This window comes from Urocitellus parryii, chromosome 6 (assembly GCF_045843805.1).
Source record: "Urocitellus parryii isolate mUroPar1 chromosome 6, mUroPar1.hap1, whole genome shotgun sequence".
Classification (NCBI taxonomy): Eukaryota; Metazoa; Chordata; class Mammalia; order Rodentia; family Sciuridae; genus Urocitellus; species Urocitellus parryii.
The window spans coordinates 137,131,445-137,153,968 of record NC_135536.1 but is presented as its reverse complement, the minus strand read 5'-3'; the positions used below and the strand labels follow the sequence as shown (position 1 = coordinate 137,153,968).

Sequence of the window (22,524 nt, the reverse complement as noted above, 5' to 3'; positions counted from 1 at the left end):
GAATGGTAAATTTGGAATAATTATCAGAAGTAGTTTTATAATGAAGGTTATCTCTCTTTTTTCTAAATGAGAACATTATAGTTACACATAGTAATTGGGTTCATTTTGACTAAACCATACATGCATGGTGAAGACTATATCTTTTTAAATTATTATCTTCAGTACTTTTCCACTTTTATTCTTTAATATTGCCCTCGTGATAAAGATTCGTATGTGCATTTATTCATTTAAAGGTATATTTGACTTCATGACCTTATGTACACGTTGTGTGTGGGAACTTTTCTTTCTCTTTTCAAGAGCATTGGTTTTTATGCCATTTGTCTTTTATCTTAAAAACAGACTACTTTGTTTTGTAAACAATGTGTATATCAATAGAATTTAGCTTTTGAAGGGGACACATTATAGTCCTACTTCTGCCTGCCTTCTCACTGAGGCCAATACTGCTTGATCTGAAGGAAAGATGTAAAATAACTGTTCTCAAACACCTAAACAAGGTAGTATGAATGGATTATTTCTCCATTTAATGGATTATTTAAGTATTCTTTAAGAAAATTGTCCATTGTGAGTTTTTTAAGGTCAAAACATGCCTATCTTGGATGGACTTGGATTTTATATAGGCTTCCTAAACAACTTGATCAGTAAATCTGGATCTTTGAAAAATTCTTTTATCTTTCTGTGTTCTTCTTGGAATCTGCCTGATATTCAGTATATTTCCTCCTAAAATTGTGCATAGCCTCATGGACCAGTCCACAGTCTTGATTTTTCCAGTGTGCCAGAAGGCTAGAAAATATGTGCAAAACTCTACTACTAAGCAACTTGGATATGCAGTCAGTCATAAGATTCGTTGGTTCACAGCCCTTATTAATTAAGTACTCTTATTCCATTATATATACAGAATTTCCTTTCGAGAGTCTATTTGTTACAAAGTAGTTTAGAGATTGAGTGCTATTTTAGATTAAGAAGTTTGAGATACAATAATTAATAATCTTGTTCTTAGATAATATATAAAACTGTTCAGCAGCCTCTGTACAACTCTTATTCTTCCATTTAACTTCTGTAGTCCTTTAAAAAAACTCAATCTTGTTTTTATTTAGTATAACTGAAGAAAACTATAACTTCCTGCCACAAAGCCCCTCCAAGAAAGATTTTGAAGGGAAAAGTGGAACAAAAGTCAGTCGTACATTCAGCTACATCAGGAATAAAATGTCCAGCAGTAAGAAGAGCAAGGTAAGTATCACAGTGGGCATTCCTTGTGTGACTACCTCAGTCGGTAATGAGTAAGCTCATGTCACAGCCTGCACACACCCAAAAGCTAACTAAATGATGGGATCATAAATGGAAATAAATTCAGGGTCATCTCTGAAACAGCCTAGTATATGAAGAAAAGTAATAGTAATAAAAAACAGCAGCAAGAGGTGAGGCTACTTACTGAGGTTTTACTACATGCTAAGGGCCATTCATATATTGCTTTATTTAATCCTTTCAATGACTTTGTAAGATAGGTCTTACCTCCTTTCTCTCGGAGTATGATACCTTATCTAATGTGGAAATAGAGATTCAAACCTAGATTTCTTTGACTTCTGGTCCCACACTCGTAGCCACAGTGCTTAAATTAGTAAATTAGGTTTAAGATGCAGTAGAAGGATTTAATGCCAAGATTAGGGGACTGAAAATATATATAGTGCTTGGGTTTAGAGGGAAGAAAATTCTCACACAGAAAATTACAAGAACTTTTAAAACTAATTTAATATCCTCTTTAGTGCTTAAGAAATTATTTAGTCTCAACTTTTTATCTAGTTTATTCTTACATTTTTATTTTAGGAATCTTCAAAATACAAAAGCAAGAAAATAAAAATCGTGTGATAACCCCACATAGAAATAAATATTCTTAACATTTTTAAATCAGTGGTGAGAAACTTTCTGCCTTCCATTTCCCCTGTACTCCATTCACCTACTTACATATGCTCCCGTACAATTAAGAATAGGTAAACAAAAATTTGAAATCAAAGTACTCTTATAAGGAATCATTGTATTCATCTGTGTGTTGTGTATACAAATATGTATAAATACATAAACACATTTAGAAGTTGAGGGAATAAGCACAGAACTCAAGGATATTGTTATATAAATATACCCCCTTACCTCAGCACTAAGTCTATTGTACCCTCAATTAAATGGGCTGATAGAACTAAAGCCAATGTATTTTACAGATTTTTGTGAATAAGATCTCTTTTTTAGCAAATACTAAGTCATCACTCAAAGGAATTTTTCCATAAAATTTTCTATCAGAATTGTGTCTTCTCTGTATTTATGCTGCCCAATTGCAAAAGAAGAGAGAGTCAACAACTGGGAAAAGATGCAGTCTAGCAATTCATTTCTACCTTAATCACATATTTAAATATTAACTTCTAGAGCTCACAGCCTTGACCTTGAAAATTTTTATGATATAATTTGAATGATTTTAGAATTTTTTATAGTGTTTTTAAACTACAAATCTTGTTTTCAAACAAACTTTTAATTGGAAGATCAGTGAGTAAGTAGATTCCTGTTTCTATCAATGTCCCCAATTACATGGATTTTTAGAAGAGTTCAGTGAATATACCACTGATGTTGATGATATAACAAGACATTTTTTTTTTTAATCGGTGTAAGACTGGATTTAGAAACTGGAACCCGACCTTTAAGAAAATCATATCCCAGCCTCCTTACTTAACAGACTGAAGCACAGAGAAGTATGCTTCAAGCCACAGAACTTTATTAAGGCAGTACCTCTTGTGATTTGACCAGCAAACAACACTGGTCATTTCATCTTACTTTTTTTTTAATATTTATTTTTTAGTTTTAAGTGGTCATAATACCTTTATTTTATTTTTATGTGGTGCTGAGAATCGAACCCAGTGCCTCACGCATGCTAGGCAAGCAGGCTACCACTTGAGCCATTTCCCCAGCTCCTCATGCTTACTTTTATATAACGTCTATTATTAAGCAGTATATATTTTTCCTTTTTTCTTCTTTATAATTTTTCCCCTAATCTCAGAGGATTAGAGTTAGGGAGTTGAGATAAGATATAAGAAAAGTTGACAATTTTTGTTAGAGGGAAATTTGTCATCACTGGCAGAAGCAGTTGACCTCTTTCTTCTGATCATCTCCTTCATCAAAATGACAATACTCTTTTGTAATTGAGACTGGTTCCTCTTTTGGATTTGACTTCAAGATTTGATCTTTGGGGGCTGGGGATGTGGCTCAAGCTGTAGCTCGCTCGCCTGTCATGCGTGCGGCCCCAGGTTCAATCCTCAGCACCACATACAAAGATGTTGTGTCCGCCGAGAACTAAAAAAAAATTAATAAATATTAAAAAATCTCTCTCTCTCTCTCTCTCTCTCTCTCTCTCTCTCTCTCAAAAAAAAATGTGTATTTAAAAAAAAAAAAAAAGATTTGATCTTTGGGGGCTGTGCTGTCTCTAGCAATGGAAACTCAAAAAATTACAGATGCATAATCCTGGGTTGCAATTTCTTTTCCATTATCAGGTATCAAGAGTGCCCCAGTGGCCAAGTATATTAAAACATCATCTTTCATAGTTAGTTTTTATTAACTTTTAAATAAGATTGTTATGAACCTTCCTGTAGAAATGCTTGGATTTTGTTAGTGTCAGCAAAGATAATAAAAAATGGGGAAATAGTGAAGTTATACATGCTGTGTTGAGTTACATTAATTTCCCTGTCTTAAGATGCCACATGTCCACAGAAGAACTTTGCCATACAGAAGCATTTTATTTTCTAATTGATAGCACAAGAATAAATAAATATATTTTTTAGCATGATGATTCTCATTCTCTTTTCTTAACTACTAAATAATATTACTTCTCCTTAATGATAAAAAACTAATATAGGGCTGGGGATGTGGCTCAAGTGGTAGCGCGCTCGCCTGGCATGCATGCGGCCCGGGTTCGATCCTCAGCACAAACAAAGATGTTGTGTCCGCCGAAAACTAAAAAAAAATAAATAAATATTAAAAATTCAAAAAAAAAACTAATATAATGTTAACACTAACTTTTCTATGAAAATGTTAAATTTTCACTTCTTTCTAATTATTTTTAAGTATATGCTATCAAAGTCAGCTTGTCTTATTCATCTCCTGAACAAATGTAACCATGCCTGCTTCTTCTAAAGGAAAAATTTAAGCTACTGAATATCATATTAAATTGGCACCTATAATTCTTATCTACGGGTGGTTTGGAAATTTCTGCTTTTCTTCTGCGTGATACGTGTGTTTATATAAAAATAGCTTATAGTTATTAGCCTAGATTTATTACATTAAATATATTAAATTTTGACTGTAAACACTTCTTTAAAAATATTCAAAGAAGCCCAAACTCATTTGTTCTCCCATCAGCCTGTCAGACTTTCAAAGGTAATGTACTCTTAGCAGAGTACATTAATGTTTATAAAGATTTAAGACAATGTTAAGTCTAATTCTCTCCTTTCTTCTTTAATTAGACAGCAAATTATTCACATTCCTGGTATATTTTGCCTGTAAAGGAAATTTAATTATCAGTTCTTTCACATGTCCTTTTGAGAGTTATCAATAACTGATTTGCTATTGGATAAATATGTTGAATGTTTTCAGGAAGGAGTGGAGGAGCCTAAACAGGAAGTATAACAGGAAGACTGATAGTTTCTGCTTTTGTCTTAGTATCTTAGAGAGGTAGTTCTGTTTCCAGCTAAGTAGGTTTACTTGTTAGCAATATTAAAACACTCAAATATAATGTTCAGTTTCATAGAGAGAGTGGATTGACCATCCTATTGCTCTAGTTTTCTCTCCTGCTAAGCTTTCCTCTTTGCAGAGACAGCTAAAAGATGGTTAGATAACGTTGTAAACCAATTCTTAGTCTAACTGAACAAAGGCATTTTGGAGTACATGGGTAAAATTCCTGCTCAGCTAATATACTACATGACCTTTACAGCAAAACATTCAACTCCAGCTCCTATGGTTTGTTTAAAAAAGAACTATTCCCATCAGCCTATCAGATTTTCAAAGGTAATGTACTCTTAGCAGAGTACATTAATGTTTATAAAGATTTAAGACAATGTTAAGTCTAATTCTCTCTTTTCTTCTTTAATTAAAGATTTGTACCTGGACAGTTGTTTAATCACATTGTTTTCACAGTTGTCCAGCGCATTCTGTTGTTGTTGTCGTTTTTTTTTTTTAACTACAGTTACTTGCCTAAAAAGAAAGACTTAGAAAAGTGAAAATACATTTTCTTTCATAGTATCTATCCTATTATAGTAACATAGTTGTTACCGATACCTTTCCCTTTTAAATACTGTTAGTCTGATTCCAAAACACATAGTTAAAACATTTTGACAGTTATTAAAGGTGAACAAGTCAAACTTAAGAAAACAGTCAACCACTACTTTATCATAGGCAACTTCACTAAAAACATTTATGAATTCTGCTTTTTTATAAAATTGGGAGTTTGAAAGTAAATAAATAAATATATATTCCTTTTAGCATTAAAAACACCATCAGCCTTTGCAAGAGTTGCCTTATTGCAATGCAAGCACTATCCACATACACTGTATTTGGGGGGATTAGCTTTGTTTCATTTCCTGTGTCTTTTATTAGTGGGGTAGTTTTACTAGGCAGCATTCAAATAGTTAAGATTGTCTTAAGGAAACCAGCAGCCTCAGCCCTCCCTCCTTCCCTTTCTCAACCAGTCTCTGGCTTCCTCTTACGGTTTCACTAGTGGCAGTGCAAAGCTGCTGAGCTCTGCCCTGCAGGCATGAGCCCCTCCTTCCGTGAGAGCACATTTCCTGGCATGGGGGTCGAATCATGTCTCTAAAATGGGGTCGGCTTCCTGAAGTGCCCCTCATAACAGTGAGACTCACAGGACCAAAACATGGGGAGGTAAGAGTCAAATTCTAAAACAGATGAAACAATGTAGTTGGTTTTGTTTTTATCCGTAAAGAACTAGTTTGAGTTGCTGCAAAGGTTGAAGGAATTATTTATTCTGATTTGAAGAACATTACAAGGTTTTAGAGAATAAACTAATTGTCATAGAAGATTCTTTTAACTACTACAGCATGCTTTTGGCTTTCTTCAGCAAAGCATCAGATGCTTTTCAGTTTGATGTTTTATGCATGGAGAAACCTTTAACAAAATTTAGTTGAAAAAAAGGAGCTATTTGGAAGAACTCAATTTTTGTTATTGATTTTTATTTTGACTAGAATTTTGTATACTTTAACAGTTGCCAATTTTCACCTAGCACAGTTTCCTTTTTTTTTTTTTTTTTTTTTTTTTGGTAATGTAGTTTTTCTCCCTTCTTATTATTTTGTATAGTTGGAAAACATAGCATTTTGGTGCTCAGTTTTTGTGTGTTCTGTTAATAAAGGACTTCACATGCATCAAATATTCACCATTTCAGTATGGTAGACAGGTTCTGAACAGACAGTCAGAAGACCTGGGTTCTAATTTTGACTGCTAACCATTTGCTTTGTGAACTTTTGCAAGTTAACAGATCTCTCCAGCCCTTGATGGCTGGTATGATGAATGAGAGTGCAGCTTTAGAGTCAGCCAAATATGAATCTTAATTCCAGTTTGAGCAATTGTTGATGTGTGGTTTCAAATAGATTATTAAACATCTCTAAGCCTCAGTCTCTTCATATGTAAAATGAAGATAACTAGTATTTAATTTTTTTTTTGTAATGTGAAGTAGTTTTTCTCCCTTCCTCATTATTCAAATAATGAATCTTAATTCCAGTTTGAGCAATTGTTGATGTGTGGCTTCAAATAGATTATTAAACATCTCTAAGCCTCAGTCTCTTCATATGTAAAATGAAGATAACTAGTATTTAATTCATTGGGATGTTGTGAGAAACTTATGTAAGTCACTTATTACAATGTTTGGTACGTAGCAACTTTTCAGAATTTTAACTTATTTATCTTCTCAATTGTAAAATGGAAATCTTAAAACCTACCCTGCCCACTTCAGAGTTATTGAATCAGATGAAATAATTTATATAGAAGGCATTGATTTAAAATGTTAGGCATTTAGTAGTTGTCATGATCACTAACTGGGGAACCCATTTTCCAGGTGTTTATCTAGATGATAACAATAGTATACAGCAGTAGTAAAACTCCTGCCAGTATGTATTGTAGTTCTTTCAGTTGATTTGAAAAGAAATTATTCCATTGCTATTGATTAGCCAGCTGAGTGCTTTGTCAAGCAGTGCTTCTTTTAGAACTTTTTAGGGAGAAAAACTTTAGGTCCCCACAGTTCCATATAGTGTTTGCTTGAAATGTCCCTATTTTATGTGTTTCATTAAGTATCTGGTATTCTGCAGTATTTCTTCAGATTTTCAAGGTTTAAATTCTTTTCCATTTCTTTTTGTGCCTGTATAAGTGTTGATAACAACCCCTCTTAGATTGAGATTTGACATCACATGAAAGCCCTCTGCTTTCAATCAGTCTCCAAAAATGTCATTTTTGACATTTCTATATTGTCTTGAGATAACATCACCAAGCATTCTGGTAAGAAGTCTTACACCCAATCCAGGCAACCTTTTTCTCATTGGATCTAGTCTCTAGTTTTCCAGTATCCCCTGAGCCTTGGACCTGGCCCAGGTAGTCTGCCCAGTCGCCAGAAGGCCGGGCACACAGTAAACTTAGATACATGTCAGTTTCCTGTTCCCCCTGACAGGTGAGGGATGACCTTGTGAAAAGAAGGGCACATTGTAAAGAAGATCAGAGAGCAGATATTGGGATACCTTGTCTCTTCAAACCATAGCCAGTCTGCCACCTTTACTTATAGGGCCTCAGGGCAGAGGAGTGAGCAGCTAGGCCTTGGAACTTCCTTTCTCTGGGTACCCATTTTCTTAAAGGAAGTGACCACTGTGGGTAACTAGGCTGAGGGGACAAAGGAGGTAGTTTTTAGAGTGGTTGTCAACAAGATTTCTTCCTCTCATCTTTTTCATACCCCCTATCTTCCTGGCTCAGCAGCAGTGTCTTTGCCATTCTTCAGTTTTCTTTGTCTTCCTTCCTCATGTCACAATTTTCTTTCTCTCACTGCCAGGGAAATATTTCTATGTTGCACTAAGAAAGTAATAAACTAATGAAGCTCAGTGAGGTATGAATAATTTATTATAACAATTTAATAATTGCTTGCTAAGAGCCAGACACTAAAAAACGCTTTCCATGTATTGTCTTATCTAATTTTTTTAAAACATGGAATTGGTACCTTCCTCATTTTACAAATGAGGAAACTGAGGTTCAGCAAATTAACTTGTGCCCCTTCACACCATTAATAAGCAGTAACAGTAGAACTTAAGATTTTTACCCAGGCCTGACTCCATTGTCGTTTTTTTGTTGTTGTTTGTTTGTTTGTTTGTGTTTGTTTGGTTGGTTGGTTGGTTGATTGGTTTTCCTTTTTTTCATTGTCCACATTCTTAAGAACTGTGCAATTTTTTGTTCTCTGAGCAACCTCTTCTTCCCAATTTGACTACGAGAGGAATATAATATCTATTAATCTTGGAATTCTAATTAGTGAAAACTGTATATGTGGGGGATATTTAGTAATTTGGGCTATAATAAGGAGGAAATATCAGAGATGCTCCTCACTTAGGGATATGTGACTAGTATGAAAAACAGAGGAGCCTCAGTAATTTTTCATGCTTTATGATTATCTGTCCTTTTCCATAAGCTAACCCAGAATTTCTACTATTCCTTTTTGTTCCTTGCCTAAAGCTGACCCTCAACTCAATACTTTATTCCTATGTGGACTATGCTATGGCATACCGAGGAGACCCCTCATTGCCCATTGTTGGTCATTAGTCATTGTATCTAGTGGTATAAATAACCCTGAGTGAGCCACTGTCCAAACTGTGGAACCTGTCCAGTTTTCATATGATTTTTCTAATGCAGTTTTCAAAAAAATGCCCAGAACATTATTCCCCAGTTTTATCTAAAATAGTCACCAACCACCCATAGGCCATTTGGGTGCTCAGGTAATGGGGGATGACCTTACAGTGTACTTGTATAAATTGTTATTAATTGTTGATCTTTTCTTTGGCAGGAAAAGGAAAAAGAGAAAGATAAAATTAAAGAGAAGGAGAAAGATTCTAAAGAAAAGGAGAAAGACAAGAAGACTCTCAATGGACACACTTTCAGTTCCATTCCTGTTGTGGGTCCCATCAACTGTAGCCAGTGTATGAAGCCTTTCACCAACAGAGACGCCTACACTTGTGCAAGTAAGAGATGTGCTTCTTCCTTTCATAAGATGAACCTCTCTTGGCTCAGGAAAGCTCATTTCTAATTTCCTGTCCATCCCACCCCTTATCTGTTCCTCATTTATGTGGAGAAGTAGCCCTGTTTACATTTTTCTTCAAACATCAGTGAAGAAATTAATTCCAGATATCTAATATACAATCTGTATTTTTTTTCAAAAGCCCCATTTGCAAATACTCTTGTCTTTCTATTCATAAACCACCACCTATTCCGGAAGTCTGTGTCAGCATCAGAGTTATCAGTAGCCTCGAACCCTAAAGTCACCCTTGTCTAGACCATATATGCCCACTTTTAAATCTAGTCCTTCAGTATATGTTTCAGCCACTTGCCAACATTAAGTCAGAATGACTGCCACCGGGGACAGGACCTTTGTGTACAGGTGCTCTGTGCCAATCCACTGCTCGCCTTCCTGCAGCCATCTCAGAGGCAAGTCTGTTAACTGAGTGGGTTCCTGGTTTTGATAAGATACTCTCAGGCCAGAGTCAGTTAACTTTCTCTATATAGAACTTTGATAATAAATATCTTAGGCTTTGTGAGTCATCTGGTTTTTGTCACAGCTACTAAACTCTGCACTTAAGTACAAAATTATCCATGAACATATAAATTAAAGGGTATGGCTTTGATGAAATTAAACATCATTTATGGATATTTAATATTATATAATATAATATTATGGACATTAAAATCTAAATTTCATACACTTTTTACATGTCATGAAATATTTTTAATTTATTTTTTCAGGTCATTTAAAATGTAAAAGACATTCATACATCCTGGGCTACACAAAAATAGGCTACAGGCCAGATTTGGCTCACACACTGTAATCTGCAAATCTGCTTATAAGGCATTATATCTCAAAAGTTTTTCATTGCACACCTAGAAATTAATAATTTTTGTTGAGCGTACAGAGGTAAATCAAGGAGTCTGCTTTGGTCAGAGGCGACCTATCTGGAGATCCAGCTGTCCCAGGGCCAGCCAAATCACTTAGAAGGCCAAGGTGATTAGTATAATATACCTGTAACCAAAACAATGACAAACTCAAATTCCAAAGATCAAGTCCCAGATCATGATGTCATAACATTTTGTTTTTAGTCATTTGTGTTGAATATTCTAAGTAATCTGTTACTAAAAAAAAAAAAAAAAAAAAATGTTAATTTGTAAATTGTAAATTTTTAAAACTTTATCTGGACAGAAGTTAATTCTATAATAATTTTTACTAGCTTTCTTGAATAAGAGCAGCAAAGAACCTGCAGGTAGCAAAGGACTCAAAACCTCTTTTATCTATATAGCTATAGCTGTTGTGAGTTTTAAATGACTGGCTTTATCCCAAACATTCTTGTAAAATTGTTTCTGTGGATGTTACACCTCCAAAATAGTCTACACCCCTATTCATTTTGCTGTTTTATTTAAAAACAAACAAACACTTGGAAGCATTCATCTAAATCTTTGTGTATCCCTGTAGACAAAGATCACACACATTGCTATTACCCTTCACTGGTGACTTACCACAAAATCAAAAATTTCTACTATATGGTGATGAGTATCTTGTGACCTTTAAGAAATAAGAGGCCATTCTTTGTCCAGTAGCCCTTCAATATTTTTATTTTAGAACCCATGTTCTAGTAGTACTCTTTCCTAGAACACCAGTTGATGTCTACAGTTTAGATTTTTAGACACTAGACACAGTCTGCTTCTTAGTATTAGAATGACTTGTTTACTTAGAGTAGTAGACACCTAGTGCTTTTTAGGCTTGTTTATCATTAAAACATTTTTTAAGATATTTACACAGGGAATATACATTTAATGTAAAATTTACAGGAGTCTTTGTATACTTAATGAAGAGCTCATTCTAAGAATCAAAGAAGCCTCAAATTTGCCATTTACTTGTCAGTTATTAGTACAGTTAATATTGTCTTTGATTCATGACTTCTTAGAGGAATTGTGTAGCTAGCTCTCTCTTTCATTTTGTTTTTGTTTAAACAAGATAGTACAAACCGTAAGCCCACTTAATTGGGTATCTATGTATTTCCATTTATCACAAATAGAGTGAGCAAAAGGTGGGTTCCACATTTGCATTGTGCATCCCTAGTCCACCTCTGAAGTAAGGAGCACCCCTTCCTCCCTCAGGAGACCTCTAGTACCATTATATAAAGGGAGGCTGCCTAATAAAGATTAAGTGAGTGAGGCACCATTTTTCTTTGAAGTGGATTAAAATGACAGCTCTAGGGAGTGGGGGTTTAGCACAGTGGTAAAGCACTTGCCTGGCCTGCAAAAGGTACTGAGTTCTTTCCCCAGCACTGGCCCCTGCCTCTCCAAAAGAAAGAATTAAATGAGAGCTGTAGAAATTTCTTGCCATATTCCAAAGGATCATACTGATCTTGGAAAAGGCCATATTTTTCTATTGGCATCATTAAATTTATATTCAAGGAGCTTCATCACTAAAGCAGAATTAGATACCTACTCTCTGTTTCACAACATAAAAATGCTGGGTAAAATGTATATATATGTATGTATACATATGTATGTGTATGTATATATGTGAACACATATGTGTGTATGTACATATGTTAATGAATATACAGCTGAAACTGCCAAAAGGAAAATCCCCTGAGTGAAATCAAATCAGAGCAGAAAAGAACATAACCCTCGGGCTGGGGATATAGCTCAGTTGGTAGAGTGCTTGCCTCTCATGCATACGGCCATGGGTTCAATCCCGAGCACAACAACAATAAAAATCCCTCGATTAGGGACAGGATATGTAGCCTTGGAGTATATAGTAGGAGCTAGAATTGAAAGCCTTGATAAAATGAAATGCTTCAAAAACTAAGATCTATGATGAAGGGCCTAGAAGAATTCCACCTACTGGCCTTAAAAAGCAGCAAGGGACCTTACCATTTCCCCAGGATGCTGAGTGAAAATTCTAAATGATGCATGAATTGGGGACCCAAATTGTATATGTGCTTAAACCCAAAACTAAGGAATTTCACAAGAGATTTAGTGAATCCTAGTTTAAGGATCTACCACTGAAACAAATACAGAACTGCTCTGTGTGATAACTTTGACAAAAGAATATACCAAGAGGCTACCATGGAGGGAAGAAAATCCTAAGAAGCTGAGAACACAATAAAATACATAGATGCCATATAAGGAAGTAAACCACTTTAGGGAACATTTAACAGATACATGGGCAAGAGAAGATATTGAAAATTACTAAAAATTTAAAACAAAATCTATAATGAAACAAGCTATAACATTTGGGTAAATATAAAAAGTAAGTGAATAAAACTTTAAGAATAAACCGGGTATGGTGGCACATACCTGTAATCCCAGTGACTTAAGAGGCTAAGGCAGGAGGATTGAGAGTTCAAACCCAGCATCAGCAACTTAGTGAGTCCCTAAGCAACTAAACAAGACCCTGTCTCTAATAAAATATTTTTTAAAAGCTGGGGATGTGGCTCTGAGGTTAAGCACCCCTGGGTTCAATCCTTAGCAACCTGCCCATCTCCCCCAAAAAAACCCTCAGGAATAGCAATAGTTGTTGAAGATTCTCTGTGGAGACTTCTCAAATATTTTAGTATTCTGTATCATCAGCATATTATTCACATTTGTATTTGTTTATTTTTTTTAAGTTTTTTAGTTGTCAGTAGACCTTTATTTTTATGTGGTGCTGAGGATCAAACTCAGTGCCTCATACTTGCTAGGTAAGTGCTGTACCCCTAACCACAACCCCAGCCTTTATATTTATTAGTAAAGGAGGAAAATGGCTTCTGCTCTCTTGTCTGCTTTAATAAGGTAAAAGCTGGCCAAATATCCTGGAAAATCTTGATGACTTCAGACTGGGTTTATTTTTTAAAGTTGTTCTCAAAGTATAATTCTTGGTACTTAGATTAATGGTAACATCAGTTATAATGTATAAAAGTTGAAATTAACCTAAATGCCTTCAGATAAAATATAGTGTATGAATTAGATGAAATATTGGGTCAATACTAAAAAGAATAGGATAGATCAGGTGTTGCTAAACTTTTCTACAATGGAACTGATGTTAGATTTTGTATCCGATCAGGTTTTTGCCATGACCCTACCCTTGTAGGATGAAAGCAACCGTAAATAATACATTTTTAAAAATGAATAAATTACAAAAGCAGGCTACAGGCTGAATTCAGCCCACAAAATATAGTTTACTAATGTCTGAGAGAGATCCACAGGAGTAGACAGAGCTCTGCAAGACATTTCAGTGAATTGAAAAGGCGGCAAATAAAACAAAATGTATAGCATGATCCTAATATATGGAAAACAGATAAATGAACTAATTGTTTTTAAACACACAAAAATATCTGAAAGGATATACAACAAACTGTTAACCATCCAGAGAAAAAGAGATAAGAGGTCAAAGGGGTCTTTTATTTTATACTCGTGTGTCATTTGAATTTTTTAAGAATAAGCTTATGCATTTGTATTCTTTAAAGCACTATATATTGGACCATTGATAGTTTGAAAGTTTATTCTTGTTACTCGACAGCTGATCTATGATTTAAAAAAGCAATATATGTTTAAGTCAAGAATTTAATAGATAAAGAGCAAAATTATTACTGGAAAAAAATTAGTTTCACAAGACTTGAGAGTTCTGCTAGCACCAGCCTGAGAAAGTGCTATTGACTCTGTTCTGAGTTGTGATGTGAAATATTATCAGAAGGTATAAGGATAAAAGAGAAAGTCATTTGAAGACAAAAAAAAAAAAATCTTTCTTGTGCTGTAGAGAATATGGGTTTATAGTTAAAATGAATGAATGTATCTTGCCATGGTTAGCTTCAGACAACTTTCCAATTTTAAGTTCAGGTTGGAAGAAGTTGTTTAATATATGTCAGTTTATAATATAGTCTTGTATTGCCATTGATTTGTGGCATTATTTCTAGGTTAAAAGCAGTTGAATTTTGTTCTCTTTGGATATGTAAGCCTTGGTCTATGTTAGATTTACAACACAGAATTAAACCTGCAACTACTATAATTAATTTTTCAAATAGCAAAAATGACATTGTAATATAGAAGAATGTACCTCTTTTAACCACAGACATCCTGAGTGCCCCTCCCTTTTTTTGTGGTGCTAGGGATTAAACCCAAGGCCATATGCATCCTAGGCAATCTCTTTACCAAGTTACATGCCTGGTGCTCTGAGTCCATCTTTTGTTTTCTCGATATCTTTTCCTTAATTATTAAGCATGATAGAAATTCTCTTTTCCTTAACTCCCAGCTAGGGAATTGTAGGACTGCCACACGGTTCTGGTATAGCTCTTGGAGACTTCCATTGCCCAAGTATCCAGAGGAGCCCATGGAAAATCATTTGAAAATCATTGGTTAGGAAAAAAACTACATGAAAAATGTCTTAGTACTAGGATCTGAAATTCTTAGCCACACATAGACCTAGTAATTAAATAGTTAATAGGGTAGCAGTCTTCTGGATATCTGGTGTTTAGAAGTTCCACAGATTTTTAAATTTATGTATATTTAAAATTATATTTTTTTCTAATTAAATTTGATTTTAATGGATATCAAGATGTTATGACAGGTTTTTGGTCAAGTTGTTTCTATTAAAAAGTACTTATTTTGAAACCTGTTAACTTTAAACTGCCACACACACACACAAATAAACAAATGGTCCACCAAACATTCTCTTTCCCATCTAAAGATTTTGCAGTCCATTATGATTAAGTATTTTTATTAGTTATTGATGGACCTTTATTTATTTGTTTATATGTGGGCTGAAAATCGAACCCAGTGCCTCACACATGCTAGGCAAGCGCTCTGCCACTGAGCCACAACCCCAGCCCTTAACCAGTCTTTTGCTGTTGAACTTGAATGATCATTGAAACAAACAGTTCTGATACCATTCTTTTACCATTGATAAATCCATTTTGTCCCACTGTCCCAAGATCTGAAACACATATAAAAACTTAAATATAGTATATAACATAAAATAATAATGATAGTACAATAGTCACAAAATTAATGTTGATATAATAATACATACTTAATATAATGATAGTATAACAATCACAAAACTAATGTTCATGTAATAATATACATGGGTTCTAGATTATGGTTTTTAACCTGTTTTGATACAGCTGGGTCAATTTTGTTGAAATATTCACAGAATTAAAACTTATAACTTAAAGGGTTAAGACTAGGGTGACAGGTAGTAGAGATAATAATCATTTGACCTTCAGAGTTTTGTGGGCAGACTCGATAACCTCACCAGTTCCAGCAGCCTTTCTGTTTACAGCCTTTCTGTTGACTCCCACAGCAACTGTCTTATATCATGAAAAACAAAACCACCCAGAAAGAGGATAGTCAGAGAAGCTCTCAACAGACATGGGTTTGCCAGGCACCTTATAAACAATGCTAGTATCACCAGATTTCAAGAAATTGGGGCCATCCTGTAGATTCTAACCAGATGGTGATCAGAAGCAGTGTAAACCATCTAACCATCTAGACAGGGACATAACTATCGCTCATTTGTGTTGATTCAAGATAATCATCTGATCAATAAAGCTAACTGCTTCCATTGGTGGGTCGTTTTTGCTGTCACCAGCAACATTGCCATGACTGACATCTTGATAGACAAGTTCTTAACTTTGAAGCCTATGTTGTTCATAGGAAGAGCTTCACTAAAAGCTTCACTGTGTATTTCTACTGACTTTACTTCAGTTACGGTGTTAAATGGGGCAGAGGGGACCAGCGTGCCAGATTTGAAAACAGTTTTAAACCTTCATTTGCATATACACACACACAAACACTCTCTCTCTCTCTCTCTCTCTCTCTCTCTCTCTCTCTCTATATATATATATATATATATATATATATATATATAATCAACACATTAACTTTGGTATCAGCCTTTCTACTCATTAGTGTTTTTATTTCCATCTCTAAGTATTTGGAGAATGTAATGATTGTAAAGTTTAAAAAAAAAAAAATAACTGCTTAGAGCAGGGGCCACATGCCAGTAATTATAGTGACTTGGGAGGTCGGTGCAGGAAAATCGCAAGTTCAAGGCCAGCCTGGGCAATGTAGTGAGACTATGTCTCAAAATAAAAAGGACTGGGGGCCAGCTGTGGTGGACATACCTGTAATCCCAGTGGCTTGGGAGGCTGAGGCAGGAAAATTGAGAGTTCAAAGCTAGCCTCAGCAATGGTGAGGCACTAAGCAACTCAGTGGGACCCTATCTCTAAATAAAATACAAAATAGGGCTAGGAATATGGCACAATGGTTGATGCTCCTGAGTTCAATCTCTGGTACCAAAAAAAAAAAAAAAAGGACTGGGGATGTAACTTAGTAGTAGAACACACCTGGTTTCAATCCCCAGTACCAGGAAAAAAGAAAGAAAGAAAACTCCACAACCTGCTAACTGTATTTATTTGTAGATGTGAATGAAGATGTTCTCTATCATGTACTTAAAACTAAATACAGAAATAAATTAGATGCCATGGTAGACATATAAATGGCTCAGATTTGAAATTTTTATGTCCATGAAAATGGTCTCATTGATTAAAACTTTAACACAAAAAATAGAGCTGTAATAAACATTGTATGTACTTGAGTTCCCACAATACAATATTGTATTTCATTTAAGACGTTCTAAAGAAAGAAAACCCAATGAAATAGTATATTGACTATTAGTTGTATGCTGTGTTTATAAGAAGCCTACTGGGACTTTTTTGGTGGGGTCCGTGAATTTTAATGTTTCCCAAGGGAAACTGCTTCTTCTAGAAGCTGACTGTTTCAAAAAGTCCAGTATGTCATCACCAGAGTCTTTTCTGTTTAGTAGGGCTGTCTGGTGGAAGGATATCATGCTGTCCTTTGCCAGTAGTTCTTTGACTTATGGTAATAGCTTGACTTATGGTAATAGCTTGATCCAATCAGTCATCACAGGATATTTTAGTCCTACTTGCTCAGCAAAAGCAAAAGCAAAGAGTTAATGTTTTGGAGTTTAATCTGAAAAGAATTGTGTAGCAAAAAAGGAACAGTTTAGATAGGGCTTGTCGGTTACCTTAATATACATCCAAGGTTCAAAATATGTTTTTAATTTGAAAACCACATCAGAAACTTAGGAGCCCAATGCTTCAACTACAGCTTTGCACCCTACTTCAGTAGTAATGTTGAAATAGTCTCCACATTTGATGGTTTCATAAAGGTTTGTGTATGATAGTGTGCTACCTGACTCTTAAATTGAAAGCAAAGGAACAGTATGTAGTCATCTTCCCTAAAGAACAGAAGTAATTGGCTTGTTTTCCTGGCTTCCTGAAGCCTGTAATGCTTGTTTATATGTATGAAGCCCCATCTGTTATCTTGCCTGGAAATGGAAAAATGAGTAATTTGAGGACTCAGACTCTTTCATCCTTTCCCTTCATTCCCTCTCATGTTCAGGATCTTCCCTGGAGTCTCAGGAAATACATTGTCCCTGCAGTTAGTCCTCTACCTCCTAGAAAACCATGTTGCTTTCAGAAGAAAGTAACTGTCCTTTTTGTTTAATGTAAGCTTATTTTGCTGACTGACCCCTGGGTGGAGCTTCACTCAGGCAGCTGCTCAGTCAGGTTTTGACTCATGGTTTAGAAAAATCAGTCATTATGATAATGTTTTGTGATAGTTTATGTAGACTTAAATTCTGTTTTCCATCACTTTAATGTATATATCTGCATGCAAATACTAAGAAATTGATCGGAATGAAATGTTTAGAAACATACCAGCATTTCTGATGCTGCTGGATTATACCTGAACCAGTCTGAGGTCATAAGGGTGAAAGGTGTATGTCCCTTCTGTGGATTAATATAGAAATGATCATGAAGACACTAGAAATAGCCAGCAGCAAAGCATCCTTATAGCTCCCGTAGAGTCTGCTTCTTGATATGAAGAGGAAAAGTAGAAGCAAAGCCTAAAAGAGTCTGGTCAGAAATATTTCCAAGTATAGGAAAAACCTGGAAGGTTTTTGTCTAATCCCAAACTGCCCTCCTGCTTCAGGATTAGATGACTTTAATGGAGAAAAGAGTATAGTGTCTTTCTAGTTCTTTTTTCTTTATTATGTAAAACTGTCCTTAAATAATCAACTGTTTGTTCTAGCTGCCGCAGATAATTTGGTTTGTGGAAAGCATGGTAGAATCCTTCAGAAAAAAAGAATTTATTGTGTTCAGGTTTTTTTTTTTTTAATCTTGCTAGTGGTTTTTTTGTTGTTGTTTGTTTGTTTACTTTAAATAGATGTAAAATGATATTGAGATTATTGTTGATGTGTTTTCTATTGTGTTAGCAGTTTCTGAGTACTTTTCTTGTAGATTGTTTCTCTTGATTAAAAAAGTAAGTGGAGCTGAGCATGGTTGTAATCCCAGCAGCTGGGGAGGTTGAGGCAGGAGGATCATGAGTTCAACGCCAACCTCAGCAAAAGCAAGATTCACTAAGCAACTCAGTGAGACCCTGTCTCTAAATAAAATACAAAACAAGGGTGGGGATGTGGCTCAATAGTTGAGTGCTCCCGAGTTCAATCCCCACTACTCAAAAAATAAAACAAAATAAGCGGATTGACTGCAATCTAAATGGGAAACAAGAATTTAGAATATGTAATGGTTGGATTTTATCAGAAAAGAGAGCTGTCTACATAGACACTTTTCTGGCATGTAGAGTTTGTTTTCATATGAAATAGTAAAATACATATAATAGATTAAGGAAGGTTTTTTATTTGGGGTGGGGGTAGTGGTGGTGAATGAAGAGCCTAAGCAATAAAGTCCAGTCTTTATTCAAGCAGAACACTTTCATTTTGTTTGATTTTTTGTTTACCATTGTTCTTATGAAAACTGCTGTTAACGAGTACTTCAGCCAAGATAGTTTGCCTCTTTTTTGTGGCTTTCATCTTGTGTTATACATCAGCACTGTGGTTATTACACCAGCTACCAGAACATCTCACATGACTTTAATGTATAAGCACTATCAGTCCACACCTTGCAATGTCTCATGTTTCCCTAAGAATTTTAAACAAGAAGTCACAGAATTTTGGAGCGTGTATTTCTGAATTGCTTGTGTTTAAATGTTTGATCTTGTTCTTTGGTTTGGTTTGACTAGGGTTGAAATGATCAGAAGAAGTTGCATATTTCTATCCTGAAAGGTAATTCTTTAGCCTGTAGCTCTAACAAGGATCAGATCATTTTTCCCAGATAAATTTTGTTGTTCATATCTGTCCCTAGCTGTCAAACAGAACTCCACTTATTCCCTAGTGACAATCAGTGGACCAAAGTATCTGAAAAGTCCTTTCTCCAGAGCTCTGGCTGCATAGAACTTGGCTTACAGAGGTGAATCTTTCCTTTGGTAAGGCAGTCCTTTACTATTCTGTAAGGTTATTGGCTTAGCTACTCCTCCCACTCTTCTGTAAAAACGATTTTCTTAAGCTAGTCTCTATAATGGTTTGTTTTATTTTTCTGCTGAAATTAAATGCATGATATAATAGTTCACCAAAGATCTGTGGTGGGTTTTAGCAGAGGTTAAAAATATGTGCAGCAACAGTTAGATGGCAGTTTCTACTCCTGTGGGGTTTGCTCCATTTTCTTTTGATACTTCTTTGTAAAAGAAAAGGAAGTTGAAGCTTGGGCTATTTGCTTTTAATCAGAGGAATTTAATTAGAGGTCAATTCTGTTCCCATAAATTACTGTGCTAAGACCTTTTTGAAGAATTTTGAAAACTAAAAGCATGTTGCTTAGTACTATTAGGAAATTTTAAATAAGAGGCCAAGCTATTTCTTGTTTGATCTTCCTAATGGCATGGTATTGTGGCAGAGAGCTTAAAAATGTTTTAAATGTGTTTTCAGTTCTTATGTTCTTATTAATTTTGTACTTAATTCTTGTGTTCTTATTAACTGTCCTTTTAAAAAAGAGAGAGAGAGAGAGAGAGAGAATAAGGTTGCAAGCCCATGACTTTGGTTGATATCTCTAGGGGTCAAAGTCTCTAAATCAGCCATGCATAGCCCTAAAACTGTAGCTGCAGATTGAGTCCAGTAACACTTAGTAACAAGTTGAATGTTTTTCAAGTAGGTACTTCAGTATGTTAACAAACATCCATGTGAACTATTATCACTAAGACTTGTGACCATAATATTAAAGTTTCAGCTGGATTGTTTATTTGGAGACATGTCTCAATTAACTGAAAACATGAATCTATGTGAAAAGTTCTAGAAATACATTTAAATTTTATTTTTGCTTTTATGATTCATCTAACAAAACTTTTTTAAGTCTTAAACGCTGGTCTTAGAACTTAAAAACTGCTAGTCTGTTTAAAAGTGATAGTGCCACTCGCTCTCTTGAAAACTGCCATTGGCTGATTCCCTATAGCTTTTGGAACTTGGAGGGAGAAGAGGAACAGGAAGGATCCAACTTGGGAATAAGTTCTGTCTACAGTGTTCTATCTGGTCACTTTGGCAGATTGGAGTTAATGGCAAGTTCTCAAGGAAATCCACTACCTCTTATTTTGCACCAAAAATATTATAGATTTTCAGTAAAGCAAAAATATTGTAACTGGGATATATGATAATAAAACCTAATTTTAAATTGTTTTAAATTTATCACAAATGTGATGTTACTTTTTTGTAAAGATAAGGAGATGTTGGTAAGGACATACAAGGAATTTTGAAGGATAATGAATTTTGGTTTGGTTTCAATTTGTATTAATATAAACTGTTATACATGGATAATTTAATAGGCATTCTATATACCTGCCAATCAAAATGGAGAAAAAGTTAAGATTTTTGTCAGTACTTCAGATTATTTTTTATTTTTTATTTTTTTAAGAAGTAAGCCATTGTAGCTAGGTGTGGTGGTACACACCTATAATTCCAGCAGCTGGGGAAGTTGAGGCAGGAGGATCATGAGTTCAAAGCCAGCATTGGTAGAAGTGAGTCTAAGCAACTCAATGAGACCCTATCTCTAAATAAAATACAGAATAGGGCTGGGTATGTGGTTGAGTGCCCCTGAGTGCAATCCCTGGTATCCCCCGCAAAAAAGAAAGAAGGTATTGTAGTTAAATTCCCACTTCCTTGCTGTTCTTCTCCAAGCACTATCATGAATTTAGCATGTTTGTAATTTGATTTTTAATTTTATCTCACATAAAATTTTAAAATTTTATTATTTATTGTTTTTAATTTACATAAATGGTACTGTACATTGCCTACTATTTTGTAATCATCTTGTTGAAACCCATTGTGATCATTGACTTTCAGCTCTTCCCTAGTATTCAGCTGTAGATATGTCAGATATGTTCCACTGCTCAGTCATTTGGGTTATTTTCAGCTTTTCTGTGTTACACACAATGCTGTCAGAACATCCTTAAGGTGTGTGTGTGTGTGTGTGATACTAGGCTTTATATCAAAATGGGCTTATTCACAAAGAGGGGTACATTTTCAACTTTGTTACATACTGCTAAAATACTTACCAAAGTGAGTGTATCAATTTCTAGATCTGTTAGCAAATGATTCATTCTCATATCCTTATCAGTATTTAAAACTAAGGGGAAATGTGGCCCCTCTTATTTTATAGATGTGGAAACTGAGGACTGTGGAGAATGAACTTATACTAGGGTTGCACTGATTAACAGAACCTTACCTAAATTAAATTTAGTTTGACAGCTATTTGTCTTGTTCTTTTTAGTATTAAGTTGATCCAATAAGTTTCATATACTGTGATCAACACTGTGTTGGGGCATTTGACTTTCAGATAAAACAGGCATAGGTTCCACAGATAGATATGTGATTAGGTGCCATGAGCCAGGCACTGTGCTAGAGACTCAGAGACTTAGCAGTGTATGAATGATCCCTCCTGAAGAGTGCTCAGTGCAGAACAACCTAACATAATCCCAGAACCGTGTGACTGGGAGAATTCAGAAGAGACCTGTGAACCAAATGGGCATTGTAGAAACAGTGGTTGCAGAAGAAATGGAAAAGTCCTTTGGGATTTAGGTTTCTGGCAGTCTTCTTTTTAGCCATTCTAGTATCTTCCCCTTCCCTTGTCATTCCAATCCCCCCAGCCACCCCTACCCCTGCAGTCCAGATGTCTGAGCTTCAGTTTTGGCCCATGACTATTCATTAAGCTGGACAGGACCTGCAGCACTTCCTGAAGCACTGACTAGTGAACTGTATCTGTGGTTGATTTCCTGATCCAGCCTTTCCTAAGGGAAACTTCTCATCTGTGTCCCTAGAGACAAATCTTTTGTTTCTGCTTT

The 22,524-nt window shown here is 35.2% G+C and overlaps 1 protein-coding gene across 3 annotated transcripts in view; it reads left to right on the top strand.

Moving 5' to 3' along the window:
- Positions 1–22,524, top strand: part of Akap13 (A-kinase anchoring protein 13) — a 317,423-nt gene that overhangs the window by 259,970 nt on the left and 34,929 nt on the right. For all 3 annotated transcript variants that reach the window (XM_077800210.1, XM_026412667.2, XM_026412666.2), the window contains 2 exons: positions 1,095–1,227; positions 9,071–9,245. In XM_077800210.1, the coding sequence (XP_077656336.1) occupies positions 1,095–1,227; positions 9,071–9,245 (308 nt within the window). The remainder of the gene's footprint in view (positions 1–1,094; positions 1,228–9,070; positions 9,246–22,524) is intronic.